This window comes from Aphis gossypii, chromosome 3 (genome assembly GCF_020184175.1).
Source record: "Aphis gossypii isolate Hap1 chromosome 3, ASM2018417v2, whole genome shotgun sequence".
NCBI classification, from domain to species: Eukaryota; Metazoa; Arthropoda; class Insecta; order Hemiptera; family Aphididae; genus Aphis; species Aphis gossypii.
In genome coordinates, this window is record NC_065532.1 from 49,090,499 (window position 1) to 49,114,985 (window position 24,487).

General features: G+C 23.4%; 2 protein-coding genes across 30 annotated transcripts in view; one reads left to right on the top strand and one right to left on the bottom strand.

Annotated features, from left to right (window-relative positions):
* LOC114126106 (putative uncharacterized protein DDB_G0282133) overlaps positions 1–19,840 on the bottom strand; it is a 50,425-nt gene extending 30,585 nt beyond the window's left edge. Inside the window, exons 1-25 of one of the 28 annotated variants that reach the window (XM_050202495.1) lie at positions 19,242–19,840; positions 17,583–17,709; positions 17,420–17,509; positions 17,275–17,344; positions 15,050–15,256; positions 14,868–14,946; positions 13,376–13,492; positions 9,712–9,858; positions 7,816–7,944; positions 7,649–7,735; positions 7,344–7,463; positions 5,843–5,983; positions 4,890–5,006; positions 4,655–4,762; positions 4,369–4,464; positions 4,186–4,302; positions 3,924–4,040; positions 3,662–3,778; positions 3,397–3,513; positions 3,132–3,248; positions 2,868–2,984; positions 2,604–2,720; positions 2,339–2,455; positions 1,883–1,984; positions 258–365 (exon numbers count right to left, since the gene is read on the bottom strand). In XM_050202495.1, coding sequence (XP_050058452.1) covers positions 258–365; positions 1,883–1,984; positions 2,339–2,455; positions 2,604–2,720; positions 2,868–2,984; positions 3,132–3,248; positions 3,397–3,513; positions 3,662–3,778; positions 3,924–4,040; positions 4,186–4,302; positions 4,369–4,464; positions 4,655–4,762; positions 4,890–5,006; positions 5,843–5,983; positions 7,344–7,463; positions 7,649–7,735; positions 7,816–7,944; positions 9,712–9,858; positions 13,376–13,492; positions 14,868–14,946; positions 15,050–15,256; positions 17,275–17,344; positions 17,420–17,509; positions 17,583–17,709; positions 19,242–19,320 — 2,860 coding nt within the window. In that variant the 5' untranslated portion in view covers positions 19,321–19,840. The remainder of the gene's footprint in view (positions 1–257; positions 366–1,882; positions 1,985–2,338; positions 2,456–2,603; positions 2,721–2,867; positions 2,985–3,131; positions 3,249–3,396; positions 3,514–3,661; positions 3,779–3,923; positions 4,041–4,185; positions 4,303–4,368; positions 4,465–4,654; positions 4,763–4,889; positions 5,007–5,842; positions 5,984–7,343; positions 7,464–7,648; positions 7,736–7,815; positions 7,945–9,711; positions 9,859–13,375; positions 13,493–14,867; positions 14,947–15,049; positions 15,257–17,274; positions 17,345–17,419; positions 17,510–17,582; positions 17,710–19,241) is intronic. The other 27 variants (XM_050202494.1, XM_050202498.1, XM_050202492.1 and 24 more) reach the window with 27 other exon arrangements.
* Positions 1–24,487, top strand: part of LOC114126103 (translational activator of cytochrome c oxidase 1) — a 69,297-nt gene that overhangs the window by 37,633 nt on the left and 7,177 nt on the right. For both annotated transcript variants that reach the window (XM_050202522.1, XM_050202523.1), the window contains 2 exons: positions 9,742–9,846; positions 10,183–10,221. The gene's annotated coding sequence lies outside the window, so the exon portion shown is untranslated. The remainder of the gene's footprint in view (positions 1–9,741; positions 9,847–10,182; positions 10,222–24,487) is intronic.

Here is a 24,487-nt window from a genome sequence, read left to right on the forward strand (position 1 = left end):
AAATTAATTATTTTAATGTAAATATTGACCCTAAGAAAACCAGTATTTCAAACTATTAAGATTATATCACTTTTTTAGAAAATTTGAATTTTTAATAACGTAACCAATACATTCTAATTTTGTTAAATTTAATTAAATTTATCAATATAATTTATTTAATAAATAATTATAGTTTATATTGTTCAGAATATATCAGGTGTATATAATCGAATTATGAAAGTCCAAAAATGAACTATTAATATTAAAAAATTACTTACTTAGTTTTAAAGATGAAAAATCTATTGAGTTGATAAAACTTTGAAAATCCTTTCTTATATGTTGCTCAAATTTTCCAGTTAAAACTTCTTCGGGTTGATCATTACCAACTAGAAATTAATAAATAAAATGTAAATTGTAATACTGCCTCTTAAATTTATAAGCTATAATCTTTATCTGTTCTAGTTAAGTTATAATTAAAAAGAATATTAAATCAAACTTTAAGTTGATAACATTTACAGACATATAAACATTTTTGAATACTTAACATTTTATTTTTACAATCTTGTAATAATGTTTTTATATTATTTATTACTTTCAAAATGTTATGGACAAAAATTATATTTTTAATAAAGTGTATAATTTTTATTTTTAAAAGTTTTAAGTAGTCTGAAGGCCACAATATTTTGTACTGTTTTGAAATGAACACATTGAGAATTTTTGTACAATTAAACTAATATAGAAAAAAAATGCATTCAAACTTATTATACAGGATTACTAGAATGGTTAAATTTAAGACATATATACTAATATATATAATACGTTGACACTAGCATCACACGCCCAATTCATGTTAATAATAAATAAGAAAAATATATAACATCTGATAAAAAACTGACTTCGCAATAATAGATTACAAATGTATAGTCTTGGTGTCAACTACGTATTGACAGCGTCCACCAGCGAATGTGTGTGTGTCAACAACATATTGACGCCGGCAGTGAACATGTTAAGAAAATTGAAATATTTAATGCAAATATATAACATGACATTTTTCAATGTTTAAATATGTATACATTTAATTAGTACTGTCTAGTAAAAAAAAAACATCCTATAATAATTTTACTAACAAAAAATACTTATAAAGCTCAATCAATTTTTGTGATTTTTAAATATCTTGTATAGATTTTAGTTAATGACACATCATTTTTTGAAAAAAACTAATTTAAATGTTTTTTTTAATATCCATAAAATAGATTCTTTATTTTGAAAAAATAGGTATATAAAATATAAAAATATATATGTATTTAAATATTTAAACAAATTATTTTTATTAATGAGCATTTTAAGTAAAAGAGTGAAGTAGTATACAATACATTTTATTACCATAACGTATTACTATATCTATTGTTTTTCTACAAAGTTACCCACTTTGCTATTAGATAAAGTTGGTATGGTACATTAACATATGCACATGAAAATAAAATATTAATATTGAAATTTTAATGAATGTTGAGATGATAAAAGATTCAATGGCAGCACTAGGCGTGGGCGGTATGGGCCATTGCCTAAGATCTCGCACCTCAAAGTCTCGCATCCTTTGTTACTTAAAAAATGTTTACTAAAAATATTAAAAAGGGTCTCTTTAAGTCTACTTCATCCACATATAAATTTTATCTCACCTCGCCACTGAAAAAACTAACTCTTTAAAAAAAATAATAACAGGTTATTTTTGGAATATATAGTTGGATTAATTCTAAATTAGGTAATACTGTAGAAATTATAAGTCATAATTTAATACTTTTTATAATATAAAATAAACACATAAAACTTATCATTAAACATACAAAATGGGATTTATAAAAAAACCAAAAGCACCTAACCTAACTATTTAAAAATTACTTACTTGGATCATTACCATCGGTATGATTTGAATTTGGTTGATCATCAAACCTTAATTGTTCGTTATGATTAGAAGTCATAGCCTCTTCAAAATAATTGGTTTCTGCTTAAAATAAAATAATTAAAAATAAATAGGTATCTTCTATAAATATTTTATTACCAAATAATGCATTATTTTCAGTAACATCTAAATTTGTTCCATTTTGAGACACATCTTTTAAAATTAAATTTGTATTTCCTATTTTATTTAAGGAGTTTTTCAATTCATGGCAATAAAAGTCTCAAATTATAGCTTACAAAGAATCGAATGAAATTTAGAAACAAGGAAATAAAATATATAAGATATAACTGAATTTAAAGACAAATGACAATTAATAAAAATAAAAATATAATTTGTTAATTAACTATCTATTCTAAATATGTTTTAAAGGGATTAAGGATTTATATACAACACACTTACTCAACTTATCACCAACTGAATCAGTATTAAAATTAACTGAATCTTGTTGATCATCCAACATTAATTGATCCTCGGTTCTAGAAATTGTAATCTCTTCGTGAAAATCTACAATTGGTACTAATAATCAAAAAAAATTTTGAATTAGTTTAATTTAAAGACAAATGGCAATTAAAAATAAAAATAAAAATATAATTTGTTAATAAACTTTAATTATTTATTTAAATATGTATTAAAGGGATTAAGGATTTATATACAACACACTTACTTGACTTATAACCAACTGAATCAGTATTAAAATTAACTGAATCTTGTTGATCATCCAACATTGATTGATCCTCGGTTCTAGAAATTGTAATCTCTTCGTGAAAAACATCAATTGGTACTAATAATCAAAAAAAATTTTGAATTAGTTTAATTTAAAGACAAATGGCAATTAAAAAAAAAAAATAAAAATATAATTTGTTAATAAACTTTAACTATTCTTTAAATATGTTTTAAAGGGATTAAGATTCATAAACAACAAACTTACTCGACTTATCAACAACTGAATCAGTATTAAAATTAACTGAATCTTGTTGATTATCCAACATTAATTGATCCTCGATTCTAGAAATTGTAATCTCTTCGTGAAAATCATCAATTGGTACTAATAATGAACAAAAATTTTGAATTAGTTTAATTTAAAGACAAATGCAATTAAAAAATAAAAATAAAAATATAATTTGTTAATAAACTTTAACTATTCTTTAAATATGTTTAAAAGGGATTAAGGATTTATATACAACACACTTACTCGACTTATCACCAACTGAATCAGTATTAAAATTAACTGAATCTTGTGGATCATCCAACATTAATTGATCCTCGGTTCTAGAAATTGTAATCTCTTCGTGAAAATCATCAATTGGTACTAATAATCAAAAAAAATTTTGAATTAGTTTAATTTAAAGACAATTGGCAATTAAAAAATAAAAATAAAAATATAATTTGTTAATAAACTTTAACTATTCTTTAAATATGTTTAAAAGGGATTAAGGATTTATATACAACACACTTACTCGACTTATCACCAACTGAATCAGTATTAAAATTAACTGAATCTTGTGGATCATCCAACATTAATTGATCCTCGGTTCTAGAAATTGTAATCTCTTCGTGAAAATCATCAATTGGTACTAATAATCAAAAAAAAATTTTGAATTAGTTTAATTTAAAGACAATTGGCAATTAAAAATAAAAATAAAAATATAATTTGTTAATAAACTTTAACTATTCTTTAAATATGTTTTAAAGGGATTAAGGATTTATATACAACACACTTACTCGACTTATCACTAACTGAATCAGTATTAAAATTAACTGAATCTTGTTGATCATCCAACATTAATTGATCCTCGGTTCTAGAAATTGTAATCTCTTCGTGAAAATCATCAGTTGGTACTAATAATCAAAAAAAATTTTGAATTAGTTTAATTTAAAGACAAATGGCAATTAAAAATAAAAATAAAAATATAATTTGTTAATAAACTTTAACTATTCTAAATATGTTTTAAAGGGATTAAGGATTTATATACAACACACTTACTCGACTTATCACCAACTAAATCAGTATTAAAATTAACTGAATCTTGTTGATCATCCAATATTGATTGATTCTCAATTTTAGAAATTTTAATCTCTTCGTGAAAATCATCAATTTGTACTAATAATGAACAAAAATTTTGAATTAGTTTAATTTAAAGACAGATGGCAATTAAAAAAAATAAATATATAATTTGTTAATAAACTTTAACTATTTATTTAAATATGATTTACATAGATTAAGGATTTATATACAACACACTTACTCGACTTATCACCAACTGAATCAGTGTTATAATTAACTGAATCTTGCTGATCATCCAACATTAATTGATTCTCGATTTTAGAAATTGCAATCTCTTCGTGAAAATTATCAATGTGCACTAATAATAAATAAAAATTTTGAATTAGTTTAATATGTATTAAAATATTTTAACTTTTAATACAACCATAGTTTATTTCAGGCTCTAACTCTTCTGTAATTAAATCTTTTGTAACTTTTATTAGTTTGCTTTCATTTACATTTATCTTTTTTTCTTTAGCAACTAAAATTCAAATAAATAAATTCAATTTCAGAAAAATTCATCAAAAATAAATTATTTAAAAATAGAATAAAAACCGCAAATATGTCCAAATATAAAATATCTTGATATAATTAACAAAAAGATTAAAAGTAATCATATTACTTAGTTATACACTGTTATTACTAAATATATACTATCTTATTATACTCACTTGTAACCTCATTTGCTATAGAAACACTCATTGAATTAGTAAAATCTTGTAGACTACCAGTTTGTATTTCATTTTCCTCATTAGAAGTTGTAACATTTTCATACTCAACTAAATAGTAGATACAAATATATATCGTTATAGAATTGTAATTTTTATAATATTACAGTGTGTAATTATACAGAATAATGCAATAATATAAAAGTTGTATAAAAAAAATTATAAAATTCTAGTGTACCATTAGGAAAGATATTTTGATCGTCACTTGATTGTATTTTGACCACTATTTCATTGGCATATTTACTCCTTAATTGATTAGTTTCTTTAACTTTAGAATAATCATAGTTTTCAACTTCTGAAAAGACAATTAATATAAAGTCAACAATTTTAATTATGCCAATTTGTTATTTAACCCATCATTGGCATCGCTATACAGAATCCCGCCATTGATATTGAGTGAGTCGTGCTCACCTCGTTATTTTTTCAACATCATTTATTATATAAAAAAATATAGAATATTGAAACAAACACCAAATTGTTTATATTTTAATCTTTTACTAAAATTTTTTTTTAAATATAAATATTTTGAACAATAAAAATTAATTAATAATTTTATATATATAATATTATTATTATCATTTATCTTGGCCTGAGTGATCTGACATGGTTTGCAATGCTCACTTTATGAATACTAATAACATTGCATGTTGATATCTAATCAAGAAATAATTATAAAATATTTTTTTTACAAATGAATCAAATAATTAATAAGCAAGTGACTTTCAAAATACTAATGAGGTGAGTGCCTCGCTTACCACGATACAAATGATGGGTTAATCAAATTCAAAAACTATTTGTCTAGAAGAGCTTAAGTGTCACAGAACAAGCATCAATTAAATTAATGGTGCAGGTAAAAAATAAATTAATAATTAAAATGATAAAATTGTTGAACGTTAAAATTAAATTTATTTATTACAAGATATAACACGAGTGTACATCAAGAATTATTTGAATTTATATTATTCTATTAAAATATAGAATAAGCAAATCAATATTCTAATTGAATAGTATCGTCAACTGTAATAGTTCAAAAAAAATTAAAGTATTTAATTTAAAAAAAATGATTTATCAAAATATTATTAAAAAGTATAACCAGTTTTGAATACTAATAATAGCAGCAAATTATACTACCTTCAGTCTTATTTAGATAATCATTAACTGTCTTTTCAAAAGTAGACTTGCATGGTGAAACTCTAGTGTCACTTAGGACAGGGTCTTCAACAATAACATTATTTTTATAATTTACATCTGATCTTTCAATACTAACATCACCTAAAAACAAATAATATTAAAATATTCTAAGTCAGTGGTATATACTATAATTTTAAAATAATTATTCTAATTAATCTATATCCCCACTAGCTTTTGCCACCCTATCACTCAATTTGTCTTTATTATTTAATACTAAATCAGATATTGACAATCTGACATTTTCTGAAAAAAAATAAGCATATTTACTATTGGATCTAAATTTAAAAATAATAATTACATACCCAATTAATTATTTAAAATATATTTTTATACATTTTTCAATGTGTGATATGTGATTTGTTGAAATTAATTAAATTCAGAGAAATTGGATTAAGTGACCTATACTCAGTCTCATATAACTTAGACCAGAGATTCCCATCCAGGGTGCCACAAACGTTATTTAGGGTTCTGCGAAATTATTTGAAATGCATTTTTTATTATTTTATTTATGCAATAGTAATTAAAACTAAAAATAAAAAAGTTAATTTTCAATGTAATAATTTGTTTTATAAAATATAATATGTGTATATAGTATATTATATCTACATCTTACTACTTTTGTTTATACTTCTACACTGTTAAATAAAACCGAAGTTGTCAATAGGGTGCTTCCGAAGTTCTAGAATATGACTAAGGGTGCCGTGAGTCAAAAAAGGTTAGGAATCTCTGACTTAGACCGTTGACTAAGTTCAAAAAAGCCTAAGCCGTAAAATCAATTTACTATATTAATCTCAAAACAAAACATCATTTGTTTTCTTTCTCTGGCCTGAACTCAATACATGTAAAACCCACTTATACATTAAAATCATAAAAATCAATAACATAATTATACAAAAATATGCTTAATGATTAAGAAAATTTTAATAAGACAAGTTAAGTTTATAGTTATATTATAATATCTAATTATTATATATGAAAATATCAACTTCAAAATATATAACACTGTACTACTATACTTTATAATTTATAATTGTATAAAGATAATATAGTATTAAATAATTATGAAACAATTGACAATATAAAGTACCTAAATAAATAAGAAGGAAATAATAATAATAAAAAAAAAGTTTTATTTTTTATACCAGTTTTAAAATATGTTTTATGTTGAGCTTATAAAATTTGAACTTGGAAGTTTAAAGGCTATGTTTAAATTTGTTATATTATAGATTTGTTAAATAACATTTACATTACATATAAATATTTTACATATTTTCTTTGCTTCATAAAATAAACATATAACTAACACTATAAACTTTAAATACAATAACAATTATTTTTAATTTTTTATTGAAATTAAAAATTTCAAGAAAATAAATTTCATAAAATTTTGAAACCCTATTTCTATTTATAATAATTTATTTAAAAAAAAATTTGTTCTTACCATTAGTAGTATTTTTATTTTCATGGTTATCTATTAATGTAGTTGTTTGAATTGATGAACTAATAGTTTCAGTTGGATTTTTTTTCACTAAACCAAAACTACTATTATCAGATGCAAGATCTGAAAATAAGTTATAAGAAAACGTTTTTATTTTGTATTAAATACCTATAGTAAACATTTGCATTTAAAATATAATACACAAAAAAAATCCAATAATCTATGTAACAAAACTGAAGAATGAAATCAGGTTATTTATGGTCATTGATACTAATGTTATATAAGAATATTAATTAAAATTAACTTACCTAAATGAGAGTCACTGATATCATCGTCAGGATGTTTTATAATCAAATTTTTCTTAAGAAATTTTATTTTTTTTATACCATCATATTCTAGAACATATGATATAAAATAATTCTAATAATTAATTTTAATACATGGAAAATAACTTAAATCAATATTTTAACTTTACCATCAATAATTTCTTCTTCAAAGTCATTTGTTTTCCTCTTATTGTTTGTCGTGGTTGTTATTTCTGATAAATCTGACATTTCAGAAGGACTACATTCATTTGAGATAGTTTTATTATTGGATGTAAAATCTGGAATAAACATTTTAACTTTTAAAACTTTTTATAGGGCCTTGGAGTAAATAAATTCCAATCAAAAAAATTAAAATCTTAAATAATTTCAATAATTAATCGGTAGAGTGCACCAACGCAAATATCAATAAATCATTAAACACAGAAAATTGTATATTGAATTTTTTTTATTGTCATTTCTCTATTTATAGTATGGCCAGCGAAAAGTGAGCCGCGATACTTATGCTCCGGGTGACCGAATTTCATCAGGGTTTCCACAACTATTTGTCATCGCTCACTTTTCCTATTTACTACACGATTTAAAAAAATATTATTATTATTAATTTTTTATCTTGTGCTCTATACAGGGTTAATACTGTAAACAAACCTAATTTGTATTGTACTGAATAATGAACAAAAGTATATTTTTTTTTACTAACTATACTGCATTTGAGAAAGATAACCAATATGCTAAATATCATAAAAACAAAAAATTTAACGTCTGTTGATTATTGTAGATGCTAGTAATAATAATAAAATTTTAATCCAAATTAAATAAATTACTTAATTTATATATATATAACGATAGTAATACCGTAATAAGTATAAAAAAAACCCGTTACAATCTTATTTTACCTCAAGTTTTAATCCATTGAAAAGTAAAACATTTAGTATTGAAATACTACTTAAAATATTATTTATGTATTCACCTTCTATTAACAAACATGATTGAAGCAGACTACAAAATGGTATACAACATCAAAAACATAATGAATTTCTAACCGTTTTTATAGAACTATATTAATAAATTATCTACTAATTTGAGAAAATAATAAAAGATTAAATAACAAATAGTTCTTAACTTTCAAATGTTGACAAATTATAACAGTAAAAATATGAAAATGATAATCTATGAATAGTAAAACGGATAAAATAGACCTTTAACAACTAAAATAATTATGCATTTAAATAAAAACTAGATAACAATAACAAAATAAATTTATATTATTATAGTAGACAAATATTTATTATTTTGAGGATAATTACGAGCATAAACCAGCAGAATATTGCATTTCAAGTGCTAAGACCCCCTTATAGGTTTTGGCTTTCACATCCGAGTTATCACGGCGATAACTATATTTAAAAACTAATAATCTAAGATAAGATTTTACGCTCATGGCAGAATATGCTTAACAATTTCTCCCCCACCCTCTCCAACAAAAAAATTTCAGACGCACTAGTGACATTAGAGTATGGAGTCTTCACAAAAAAAAAATTATATTGTATGTTATCAATTATCATTTCTGTAACTGAATTTATTATTTTATAATATTGTAACACAACATATCAGGTCCGCACTGTTTGGATAAAACATTGCAGTCAACTTATGAATAATAATAAAACACTTGTCCTCTTTCTTAAAATATAAATGTTATACTATAGACTCTATGAATATAATAATACCCTTTTGAGCTTCTAGTAAGCACTCTGCTGACAGTCATCAACACGCTCAAACACAGAAAGCTCTCTTATGGGTCAGCTTGGTATAACCTTGAAGGTTCTAAGACTAACATTTATTAATAACATTCCTAATAATCTTTATATTACAAAGTTTAAAGATTTTAATGATTAAGTTGGTAACACCTATCATGTATGTTATATACATAAAATATTTTAAAAATAATAATAATTAAGCATTTTAGTGGTGTTGCCAATTATGTATGAAATAAATATAAACATATCTATTAAAATTTAACTATACCCAAATAAATATTTTATCAAACTTACAATCATCAATTGATATTTGTTGGTTATTAGATTTATCATCACAAATCTCATTGCAGACAGAATTTTCAATCGAGCTCTTCTCCGCAACATAATTGAAATCCGAGGTATCATTATTTACGACAACAGAAATGACAGGTTTGTTCACAACTACATAAATACAAATAATATAATGACAATTAATTGTTTAAATACAAATAATGTTAACATACTTATCGATATAATATTACCAATTTACCATTATTTAATATTACATTAATTCAATATTAGTATCCAGTATTTAATATTATTACTGATAATGAAGAATAATATTTTATTTAATACTATTATAATAGGAAACAAAAATATTTTGTTTATTTGAAATAAAATAAAAGCTAACTTTTAAAATCAAAATAATAGTATAAATAACTTTCATTAAAAATTATATTAATTAGCTATCATCAATGTATTAACATTGTAAATAAATATTTACAGATTCCACACCAAATCTAAACAGGGATCATAAATACCCCAGTTAAGTATATATTTATTTATAATCTTATCACTAAAAAAAATTATAGATTATTTCAAAATAATAATTATTACTATGCTTGGCATTATTGTATTACATTTAATAGCTATGAATTTGTGAATTGCATTTCAAGTGCATGTAAATATAGCCACAAAAAGTATTAAATTTCTATGAACAAATATTGAATATCAAACGAATATATATATATATATATATATATATATATTTTTTTTTTTTTTTTTTGATATTATAAGCATTTAATTTAGATAAAACAAAACAAAATAAGATATTAAGATATTATTATCTCCAAGATATTAAGTATTTTTAATAAGTTTAGTTTAGTTTGCAATTCTTTTAATTATTTAGTAGAATATTATTTAAATCAAGCTAACATTTTATTCATATAATTTTAAGTAATTCAAATCTAAGTTATAGCAACTATTTTTGTATTCATATTTAATACATAATAGTATGGTATATAAAAGATAATATTTTCATATAACATAATAATATAATAATTAATAGCTATTTAACGGCAGTTTCTCCATTTCCTTTTCTAAATTAAAAATAGGCAACTACCTATTGTAAAAACCATGTCAGAAAGTTAATTAACTAATAATATCATCAATTTAAGAAACAAACATCTTAAGTACACAATATTACAATAAAAAAAAATAGTATATATGTTAAGAATAAATAATTTACTAAAAGAAATATTGAAATACAGTAATCCTATAGTAAATTCAAAAGTACCAACAAATGAATTATATTAATATAAAATTTATATATAATATATAATTTAGGTATACATTTACAATTCACATTTAGAAAATACCACAGCAGACGACTATGCAGTGAGACTTAACTAAAAAGGTGTATATAGAGTTGACTCGGAGTAACGGACTAATGTAGACTGACACCACCTAATAAACACTGGTCACCACAGAGGTCTTTAATTAATTAATGCAAATATAACATACTAGTAGTGTTGTATAATTTATATTTAAACATAATAATACGTTTCGTTGTAATCTTGTATGAAATTAACTATATCTCCCGAGAATGACACAATATAATACAATTTTAAGTTTTAAAATTATTTCAAGTTGAGTTTACAAATGCATTAGTATCTCTTCATCCAATCTCTGTACACAATATTTTACAATAATCTTCCTCCAGCATTAGCCTACTATCTATGAATTCTGAAATTCATGATACTTGATATATTAAATATAGAGATAGAACTAAATTCTAGATATATTAAGTTGGAAATCAAAATAATAAAAAATAAATAATAATAAGATGAAGACTTAGCATATAATGTATAAAATAAATTCTAATTTATATTTAAGCTCAAAATATATATGTAGATGGCGCAGGAAGAAGTTGTAGGAACCATTAAAATATAAAACTATATGTTAGCTAATGAAAATAAATTTAACCTTAAAAACCAAAATCATATTATTAGAACTAAAGACATTTTAATTTTATATTAATGCATGTGTGTATATATATATATATATATACTAGTACATGTGTTATGCATAAATAAAAATAAAATAAAATACAGTAACTATTTTAAGCAGGTATATTATTTTTGAATAATTAAAAAAAAAATTTTACTTATTTACTTTCAATTAATAAAATTCCAAAAGGGAAATTATGATATACAATAAGAATACAATTTCCAACACAATACAAAGAAGTATAAAAATTAACAATACGTTAACTTATTAATATATGAATATGTAAATTAAAATATTATAACCAATTATATAAATAGTTGTAATCAACCATTTTGAGCACATAACTCTTACATTCAATTTTATATCCATTAGTAAAAGTAATTTTCCATTTACTTTGGTTTTATAATTATTATAATCATAAAATCATGGTTATTAAATAACTATAAAATAAGCCTTTTAAAAAAAAAATAACATGCCTCAAAAAGTTGGAAATTGACTATAAATCCTAATGATTTGTTGTGATGTTACAAATAGTCTATAGTATTAGACATAAAAACATAAAACAATTTTGATTAGAAAATAAACCATTATTTAAAGAATTTTTTTTTTTTTTTATAAAAAAAACTCATGGAGGCAGCTATACAACATATTAGAAGAATAAGAATAAATAATCAATAAATAAATTTATAGCTACAAAAATAATATTAACTATTTTGAAGTATCAAAGAAAAAAATCTATTTTTACAAAGACGCGACTGTGGTCACAAGCTCGCTTTATAATTAATAACAATTTGAATACTAATTACGTAATTAAGTGAGACTAAAAACTTGTGTGTCAAATAATGAATGATCGAAAATAATTTAAACATATTATTAATGAAGAATTAAGTACTTAATTATTTGTTCATTTTAATTTGGAAGTAATTTATTTTAGTTTAATGAACTATATTATTTTTAATAGAAAATAATTAATTTACAAATTAATATGGGCTCGCTTATCTTTGAAAACATGTTTGATGATTTTTTTGAAAATAAGATTATTATAACTAAATATATATATAAAATAAATATTATTAAAAATAATAGTGTTTGATTCAATTTATAATTTAACTAAAATAAATTTAGAATAAAATTAGAGATCACCTCACACCTGCTATTAAGGAATATTATGATAAAATTTTAATTTTTAATACAATTTTGAAAAGAATTAAAATGTTTGATACTTATTCTAAGAATTTAAAAATGGTGCCGACTATACCAACAATGGTTATTGAATAATAATGAGATTTTACAGTTAAGAACAATAAAATAATTTTGAGCAGGACAAACTCTCAAGTACATTATTTAGTAGGTAAAAATTTAACACACTTTTGCTAAATAAAAGAGTAGAAGAGAACTTTATCTGTCTTCTAATTTTATTTTTTAAAAAATATCTCAAAAAAATATTATAAAACAAAAATCAAATTTTCAAGCATCATTCTTACATTAGGAGTAATTTAAAGAATCATTGAATTAGATTATTTAAACTTGTAACATGTAATAGTTATATAATAAATATTATATATATATATAGATGTAAAAATGTAATATTAAATACTTTTTTTATTATATGAAATTTTAAGTAATCAAATATATTTTGAAAATGAAGTATCAGGTTTATATACACAAGGGTAATAACCCTAATTTATACCTTCATGGTTTTGAAGAGAATTGTTGAGTTTCGATTTGGTTAACATGCTATCCAAAACATTGATAGCCACTTTTTCTTTAGTTGAAAAAGTATCCAAGAGTGGTATAAAATCATGGTCTAAAAAATAAGGAAAATAAACATATTATTTTTAAATTGTATACAGTAATGAAATCATGTAAAAATATTAGTGTAATGTTACATAATAAAACGAAGAAAATAAAAAACAATAAATACTAGTAATCTAAAATGAAATTAATTTAGGTCAACAGATACTGAGATACCAATAACTATATTGGTACTAATAGTATATTGGTTATCAGTTTTTTATTCAAATAATTAATTTAGGATATTAAAACAGGTTGAATAATATTATAATCCAATACTGTGATTTGTGAATATTACAGAAAAACTATGGAATATGGATACTATGAACACAACCAACCGAAACAAAATAATTTGGATCAAGTTTATCTCATCATAGATTACTTATTTTTATAATCTAAATAGTAAACTAATAAATAATCAACAATTTAATCATAAATATTTTATAACTGTTCAAACATTAACAAAATAATTAATTAAAAATTTAAACGCACCATTAGGCATTAAGTATAATATTTTTATTTTAATGATAACAAAACCAATAAGCGTCTTATACTATACAAATAAAACGACCAGACTAGTGTTTGGAATGCATACTAATAGACACCATAAATATTGAACACTTTCATTTAACAGTTTCAGCATAATAGCTCTATTGTTTAGGCATGTTAACATGATTTTAAGATAGTAAATTGTTTACTATAATCATGGGCACAAATAAAACTTTAAAATAAAAATTACAAAAATAAGTCACTACAATATATGATTTATTATGAAAATTTACTTTCATCATGCAATTGAAGCTGCAAGTCAGGATAGATAATGGTTTAAGTTTTCTGATAAATATTTAATAATCTACATATTTATATATTACAAGTGATAGTGATTCTCATTTTACATCTGTTTCAACTAATATTTTAATTCAAACCATAGCTAGTTAATTACTTCTCATAATATAGCACAGTCTTGTTGCATGTCAAATGTGATAATTAATATAGTGAATATAAATACAAATATATTTATTTTATTTGAACTATGTATCATTAATTAGTATTTACTTAGTAACTATACATTTTTTTTTTTATTTTTTTTTTTTTTTACATGTAATTTAACTTGGTAGTTCAAAAAATAATTCAATATTATTCTAAAAAATTCATTATAAAGAATACATCACTTTTACAGAAATGGAAGATGTTTCTATAGTCATAAAGTTACATGAATTAAGTCAATGTATATATCAGATAATGAATAATAATATCTGATCATGGATCCGACTAACTAAAAACATCAGATCAGTTATTAAATTTGTTTCAGAAAACACTATTACCTTCTCTAATCTATGAATCATAACCTAATTAAATATTTGTTAATTAATAGACAGAGTTATTACTTTTATCAACGATCAATGATTCTTTATTCTCTTCATCATTAACTGCAAGTTTTATTGATGGTTGTAATAGTGATTGAACCTAAAATAATTAAAAATAATTAGAAATGTACTGAATATCATAACTAGCAAATATCATCAATATTTTATTTTGTATATAAGTGTAAATAATGATTATTACATACACTTTTTTCTTGTTCAGAAGATAAAAATGATTCTATTTTATCAACAGTGGGCTGTGTTCTATTTTCAAGTTGGATATTATTGGATGAATTTATATCTTTTGGTACTAATCTTATTTTGTCTCCATTGTAAACTATAACTTTAAATTTTAGTGGATCAAAATTTAAACGATCCGCTATTATAACAGGAACTGGAGCACGACCATTCTTCTGTAAAAAAAGATAATAAAATAACTAAGTTAAGAGATATGACTAATAATATATAATTAATTTTATATTTGTATTACATTAATTAAAAACATACATAAATATGATATCTTAATTGTTTATAAATAGATGTATGAGTTAACCCTTAAGTATAAAAATAAATTAGTATCAATATTATCAAACATATAATTATATACTAGTCACAGATTAAGATAGAATGGTTGCAAAATGAAAGGAGAAAAAATTAAGCAAGGATGTTCTCCACTAATATCTATGATCTTAGAGCGCTCCCAGTGGATTTATATAATAACTAACAATAATGTAATTTTTATTTTGGGGGTATTATAATTCATGTTTAAAGCTGCAATCTATATAATCAAGTTTTAAAAGTGAACTTATAGATAGCACTACAGAATCATAAGTAAAATTAGTTGGTTTTTAGATAACATTGGTAACACATGAACATACTGTAGAAACAATACACTGTACTGCAACCATTCTATCTAAAGCCGTATACTAGTATTGAATATATAACCAAAATGTTAAAGAAATGATAGTTGGTCCAATTTCTTTAGTTTGTGTTACATAATTAATATGTTTTGCTATGATAATTCATAAGAAAAAGAACTTTCCCATAACTTGAAGTTAATATGCAAACTACCAAAAAACACAAAAAAAGTGTACAAAATAATATGCAAATTGCATATTAAACTGTATTGGATATTTAATATACATTACTGTGTTTGTATAACAACTCTACATCTGATTTAAACAAATTTTAATAAGCTAGTTATTCTAAGGCAACATACTAGAGATAACCTTGGTGTTACATAGTACTAGCCCAATCTATCTAAGAAAATACCTACTTCTCAATATGTTAACTTTTCAAACAATTATTATTTAATCAAGAAAATATAGGTCACATATCAAAATATTTTAGATGTTCTTTATTCCTTATTATGTTAATCAGCCATATCGAAAATGATTTTAGGTTATAAAAGATTAATTATCTTTAACTTGTTTCACTAAGGTAATGTGTTATAACAACGAATAGAATACACAAAATACACAAAATGTAGCTCTAGATATAAGACTATAATTAAATGAAGAAAATATGAAAGTAAAATCACAAAATATTTAAAATGATTTTCATTTATATATTTTATAAATAACTTTTTTAATTAATACAATAGGTACATTCTTTATTCTTTTAAGTCAATACTATAATATCAAACCTATGGAAGAAACCTAAGCAATTAAATATATTAAAATGAATAGAATATTAATATTTATTAATAATGATAGAATGTATTAAATGTAATTTAATAAATTATAAAAACTAATTTAATTGAGTAATAACACCATTAACTAGAATTCATTTAACACACATGATTTCTTTATTGTCACATAAGTTATGTATGATTACTTTTGTCTTATTTTATCATATGTAACTCAAAAAATTATCAATATATATCATAAATATATGGTGGTTACACTCGTTAATCATATGTAAGCAAATCATAGAGATAAAAACAATTTTGATAAAAAATATACCTAACATAAATTAAAAATAATAAATGACAAATTGTACATTCTTCAAAATGTACTTGTCATTTGTAACATTGTTTTGCTTCTCTTTAAATTATTCAGTGTTCAAAGTATTAACTTCTTCAAAAAACTATTTATTTTTTTTTAATTCATTAAAAATATTTTATAATATAAATACAATAATTTGTATTTTTAATACATTATGAACAATCTCATAACTGGAACAAAGAATTGCAGTATAAATCTAGACTTTTAAAGTGACTAAATACAATAATTTAAGTTAATAAATACTACCTTCATTAATTAACATTAATAAACAAATGTAAATATGAATAAGTAAAAGATTGAACAACCAAATGCGTTATGTTGAATTTTAACTTTAAATTAATTTGTTTACTACAATAATCTGATTTCACATTTGATTTTCTTAAAATTCTAGTAATTTTAACCAAACCTTTGGTTTGAATACTTACAATCTTCTCTGTATATACTTTCAACTCTTCTTTTTGTAATTCCAGTCTTTTCTTTTCTCTAAGCAGCTTGCTACAAAAATAAAAATGTATATATATGTATGAATAAATGAATAGAAGCTTTTAGTTGGTATAACTTGATACTTACGATTTCAATGCATTGTAATTCTTGACAAATGTTGTGTTTGCTTTAGAGTGAAATCTTATCAAACATTTTTTATTCATCGGTCTATCCCATCTAAAAAATAACGATGAATGAAATAGTCATAATTTTATTTTTATTTTAATTTAAAAAGTATAGATGTACTAACACTTTTGGAAACTTCCAGAAATGAACTTTCAGGTAGTCAGGATCTGGCATTATTTGTATTATTTTTGCACGGTAATATATCCCTATATCTTCGTTCTCCTCAATATATAGACAATAGACATCATCACCTAAAAAACAGATAAAAATAATATTCAACAGTTGTTATTATTAATGTATTTGGTAACCATAGTATAAAACCATTCAACAAAAAATTACCTAACATAAATCTTGATCTTATTTACCAAAAAAATAATTTTTCAAATTATGATAAATACATTTATTGTTTAACTATGTAAGTATTTGATACTCATATTAGCAATCAGTACCTACATGCAGTTATTATTAATACATTATCAGGGATTTGCCAACTACAAATAAAATCGTAATTGAAAAACTATTTTTTACTTACATTGCATAATAAAAAATGTATAGCATAATAATTAAAGACAAATTTAAAGGATTCAATTATTTTAACTTATTTTGTTGTAAAATTGTATATATTGAACTAAAAACGATTTTATATTTAATTAATTAATATATAACTACCTAAAGGTAAATTATATTACATGTTAGTATGATAATCATAAATATGATCAATATTGAACAATGAAAACTGTATTTATTTCAATTCCAAAATCATCGACGATCAAATGATGATCATATTATAAGTAAAACAACAATCATTTTTTAAACCAATTTTGTTGTTTTTTTCACTTATTTTTTAAATCAAATAGTTTCTTAATCAAAAAAAAATATTTTACTATCGCAGAAATATGCTAAAAAGTAAATATAAAAATTTAATTTTTAAACAAAAACATACAAAAGATATATTATTATTATAAAGGTTTTAAGAAAAAAAAAAGAATTTAAAAGTATTGCATAACATAGTTCACATTCAGTATCAAACAATAATCGTCTGAATATGAAACATTCAAATAACCTATTACTAACTTATTATAACAAATAATGATACCAAATTCAAAAATGTAAATTATAAAATAGGTAACCAACGGAAATAAGCATTTTTCTTTTAAATTGATGTTACTCATCATTTTAAACTTCAGACTTTTAAAAAAGATAGGGTTGTCAAAAGTCACAATAGATACAAAATTATCCAGAGATTGCTGGTATATCGTCACACACAACGCTTGACATTTTTGATACAACAAAGAAGTGTACGTCTACTGGATGTATCACAATTTTTCAAATAACTATGCAATTAAATTAAAACAAAAATAAGTAACCGGCAAAGTGAATTTATGTAAAAAAATATTGAAACACAAAAAACATTTCAGCTTAAACGTACTGACCTAGTCGTTACAAAAGAAAAAAAAATACTCTTAAGGCTTCATCAATTGTTACTTGTCACTGATGTAAGCGTCTAATCGTCGGGGACCGATGAGAAAAAGATAAATAAACCACTGACCAGCGCCGCGAACAGAAGCGAAAAACATCGGAAATTATTGTCATAAGTCTAACGTACGAGAAGAGTCGGTCGATACACGACGCCGTGCGTAGGCGTAACATAACGTTTCGGGCGGATAACGTTCAATTCGTCCGAGTAAACGACCCGTCGGGCGTCGAAGACAGCCCGTGACGACGCGTATCAGAAAAATAGCGCCAATGCCGTAGCGCGCATTTGTGTTTCTAGTTTGTTTACCTAATTGTAATGGAGTCGGATCTTGAGGCGGCTTTTTGGGTTCCATCGGATGCTTTTTCGGTCGGGATCGAGGAGCCATGGTTGGATGTGTCAGCGGTATTTTCCGTAGCCGACGGTGCAGCTACGGTTACTCGCCGGAGTCAATGAACGTCAGCCCGAGTGACGACGAAGTGCCGCTGCTTCCTCTTGAAATACGAAATGACTGGCCGGCGTGGATCCGTAGGGCGCGTATCGATCGATCGAGAAAAATAATATTATGAATAATAAATTGATTCGGAAAAAAATCGTACGTATCGGACAACGAGCACGCACAAGCGCAGCAAGCTGCATCAGAAGGAATCACTAAAATATTATAATATCGGGTAGTGCGGACGCGCAAGACAAGAGTAAAGGAGAGCCAACCATCAGGCTCAGATTCTCCTGCGAGACTGCGAGCAGCGTCACAGCGAATTTCGAGTTGTCCTGGAAAACACGACTGAGCGTTCTACAGGCGCCGGCGGCCGCGGTATACTACTGCATTACTACAATGTTTTCACGAAGATCGCGCTCTACGGAGGTGGTCAGACTATTGCCTCCACCACCACCACCGCCGCCGCCACCACCCCACCACAAACAACGCAGGTAAATGCGTGATAACTGATAAACGCGTGACACGGACATAATAATATATAGATATATGAGCTGCTGTTTCGCGCGGCGATCGATCGAACGTAATATTATGAAAGACAATCGAGATTAATAAATATAATATAATATGATCACAAAATAAATAAAATTAAGTTTATTAACTCGCTGACGTCGTATCTATGAGTATTATTATTATTATTATTGTCATTCACCGTATATTGAAATATCATGGCGTACGGATTAGATTCAGAACGGTGGAGGTTGACGAGTAGCTGGGTTAGACTGCATTAGGTAACGATAAATAGAGACAAAATGTATTTAATCAAATTAAAAATTTAAAAACATGTATAATATAGTATAATATGGTACATTTTTGGTACCTATAGACTATTGTGGTTACTTATAAAGTTATAAATCATAAAAGTTAAATTATTATTCTTGTGTAATAATTATACTTCATATTATTTTTGTAAAAATAATATGAAGAATAAACAATACTCCTAAATTAAATCATGTACAGAAAATGTTAATTTAAACAACTGGTGTATGTTTCAAGTTTCTACGATTAGTACGACTAGTAATTTTTAACTAAAATAAAAATCTAAAATTATTTGATAATAAATCGTTACCTATTTTACAAGAAAATTTTTGTTTTCGTTAAAATTTTAACTTAAAATAAAATTATTTAATTGACCAACATTCAACTTCTTTTATAATTATTGTATGCCAAACTAGTTGAAAATCTTGTATTAAATTTTCAAATCTTAGTTTCTTATACAATCATATTTATACATTTTTAATAACTACAAAATAGTTAGTAAATATTCATGATTTTGACAAACTTTTGTCAATATTTGAACTTCTAACACTAATAAAAAAAAAATTGTGCCTATGAATTCTAATAATTTTTGAATCATTATAAGAATAACTCATAAGAAACTAATATTAGTATTAAATTTTCAAATATTTTGATTTAGCCAAAAAAATGTTATTGACATTTATGAAAAAAAAACTAACACTTCAATGCCTATTTATAAACCTTAAATTAGCGAAATATTTTGCAAAGCAAATTATGTAAAAAAAATGCCAATCTAAACATCTAGAAAATTCCAGGTATCTATGACGTACACATTTTGAATAATAAATATTTAAAATCGTTTGAGGATAAATCGTTATCGTTATGCGATTTTGTTAAAATTTAAAATTCAAACGCTCATAAAATTTTTTCTTATACTAACGGTCGAGTTTTCTCTTAAGACTTAACTACTTAAGTTATTTGATGGAAAACTTTGTGTCGAATTGTTTAACCCTAGATGTCAGATATAAATACTAAAAATGTTGTGAATTTTAAAATACAAAATTACTTGCAAATTTTTGCGATTTTAATATTTCAAAAAAATTTGAACATAAAACGCTTGTAAAAAAATTGTGACTAACGATTTTTGATTTTTTTTTTTTAATTTTTTTAAATTATATATTAACTTATAAATATAGGTATCTATAATACTGAAAACATAAATTTAAAATCTATAAAATGGAGAAATCTAACATATTATATACCTACCGATGAGTTCTCACGTGTTTTTTATTCGTTCGTTATCCGATCACCATATTCGTATAATATGCTCCACTAATTCTAAATAGTATATACCCTATAAAATTATATTTGTGATAGGCCTGCTTATTATGTAAAAATAAATATCTTCTAAAACGTTGAAAGTTCTGAGTACGATTAGTCAATATAACAAAGTCGTTTAATAACCGAAGTATAAAAATTACCATGTATGTAATAATAATATTTGAAACTTTATTTTTCTATTTAAAATTAAAATGTCTTCAAACAAATGACATATATTTGCCATTTGGTATAATTATTATACAATATAACATCATACGTAGTATATTAATTATTATATGATAGAATACGCGTTCAAACTAATTTTATTTTTATCATTAATAAGTCGCTTAGGCTAATGTTTATAAATTTGTATTTTTATAATTAAATTCCATATTATATTATTATAACCTAACTTGATTGCTTTTATAATTTATTATTAACTGGAATTAATTAATTAGCTAGTAAGTAGTAGATACCTATCTTATTATTGATTGTTTGATTATAAATAAATATTATTTATTTTTAGTCAATGATACTATATCTATAAGTAATATTATTTAATAAGTCATGTATATATTGTCCTGTTTATTTATTTAAACGCTCGTAATATTATATTCTACCTAAAAGCCACTAAACTTCTTATCCAGTCCAGGCACAGAGGCCTTCTTTCAATTGTTGATAAATTTTATACAGATGCGTAAAATGCGTAATCCAATTCCCGAAAGTTAAACCTTAAACGTGTAATTAAACTACAATAATTATTTAAAAGACTTCAACGAAGTTATTATTAACGATTTTAGAAATCACCAAAAATATCCAACATAATAAATTATTTAATATTTTGTACTTCTGTCAAATATCTTAAAAGGCTAGGTTTGAAAATAAAATTTCATTCACTTTATAGGGTAAAAAATAATAACATTAATATTATATTATTATTAGATATTATTTAAAAAATGTTACACAACATTAAAACCTAATTTATTTAACTAATTATATCTTACAAAAGGTACCTATGTAATAAGTATATTTCAATAACAAATAATCAATAATTTTTTTAAGGAAGTATCATTCATACAAATTATTTATAATATACATTATTATTTATTATTTAGAATAATTATTAGTAGGGCTAGGATTAATATGCAATAAAAAATTGTAAAATATGCATTTGGATTATTAAAAATTGCAAAAATATACAGTTAATATTCTATACTCAAAAAATATGAAATCCTCACTAAAAAAAAAAATGTACAGGTTTTGAAATGAATAAAATATTATATTATTAAGTATTACACAAGACAATTACATGTATTTTAAATGTTCAAAACTGAACGACCGTCTGTAAGATTTTAACATGTTCTTATATTAATTTAAACTTGATTCAATGTCACATTACGTAAAAATTCTAGTAACGAAAAATATCATAAAACATGCATTTTTCACGTTTTTAATTGTTATAGTTAAATATACAATAATATGCATTATTTTCAACATAAAAATACCATCGTTTACATCACCATGAGATGATTCGTGGACATTACTGAAATACTAACTAATCAATAAATAATCAGACGTTTTAAAAAAAAAACAAACTGTTGCATAATATTATTATAAATCCTAGCCTTAATTATTTGTGTTATATTTCCAGGCTACCAGTTAATTTTAAAATATTTAAATACACTAATGTAATATAATATTGTACCTATTTTGTCGGTAAATAATGAAACGAGAATCACGAAAATAACTATAGGTACATTTTTAGGTATTTTCCAATTAATTTAAAATGATGTTATATAGTGTATACGGGTATACATTGATACTATTTTTATGTCAGAGTGCGAGACGTTACGTTGTCAGACGCGGGTTTACCGATTAATGAAATCAATTAATATAGAAAATAACAAACGTAATCTAATCGTAATCGTACCTATCGAGAATCGAAATAGCTACAAATAGTAATTTATTTCTCAAATTTTTAACATTGGATTTACCTGTTAATTTTTTTTTTAAAGTTCCTATTATACAATTTGCTCCATAAAATTATGAAAAATTGATCACAAAATTAAACAAAAATTGTTTTATAATAATTTTAGCGATAAATTGAATAATTAATATCTATACAGTGCTATGACTATAATATTACGTATTGCATGCGTATTAATACAAACTAAAATGATACTTTAATATAGCTTTTTACTGTTATACCTATATTGTGCCATACGAATAAATAAATACCTATATTGTTATATATTTAACATAAAAAAAAATATTCTGTAAAATGTATACTACTAATTTTTTACAACAAGTATAAATTATGCAAGCTCATAGTAATGTTATAAATCAAAAGAAATCAAAGAAATAGAAATAAAATAAAATTTAGATAGGTACTTTATAGTTTGTGTTAGTATAAAATGTGAATTCACATCACACATGGCAAGTACCTATTATATAGTCATATAGTCTATATAATATAGACCTAATAATAAGTAGTAAGTAGGCACTAGATTGTAGGTTAATAACTGATAAAATAAAAAAAATGAAATAATAGAGAAATTATTGAAAGATTCTTGAATTCTTGATAATTTATCATTTCATCATAAATCTCTTAATTTTATTTTTAACGAAATACTTTTTGGTGACATGAATAATACATTGTTATAATTAAAACAAATGCATACATACACAATATAGGTACCATATGAATTTCATAGAACATATAAGTGCACAGTCAAGTTTAATGTTAAAATGAATAGTAGGTAATCAATAGAAATAAAAATAAGGTTCACTCTTAAAAACTAACGAATCTTCACAAATTAATTACCTATTTAAAATTAATTTATGCTGTAAAAAAATAAAAACGCTACATAAAAAATAAATTGATCATATGTTTATATATAGTAAGATCAAGCATCAAGATTTAATAGTTTATTAACAAATATTATGCATCAATTAGTTTTAGTTTGAATACCTATATTAATATGTGCAAATGACACATATT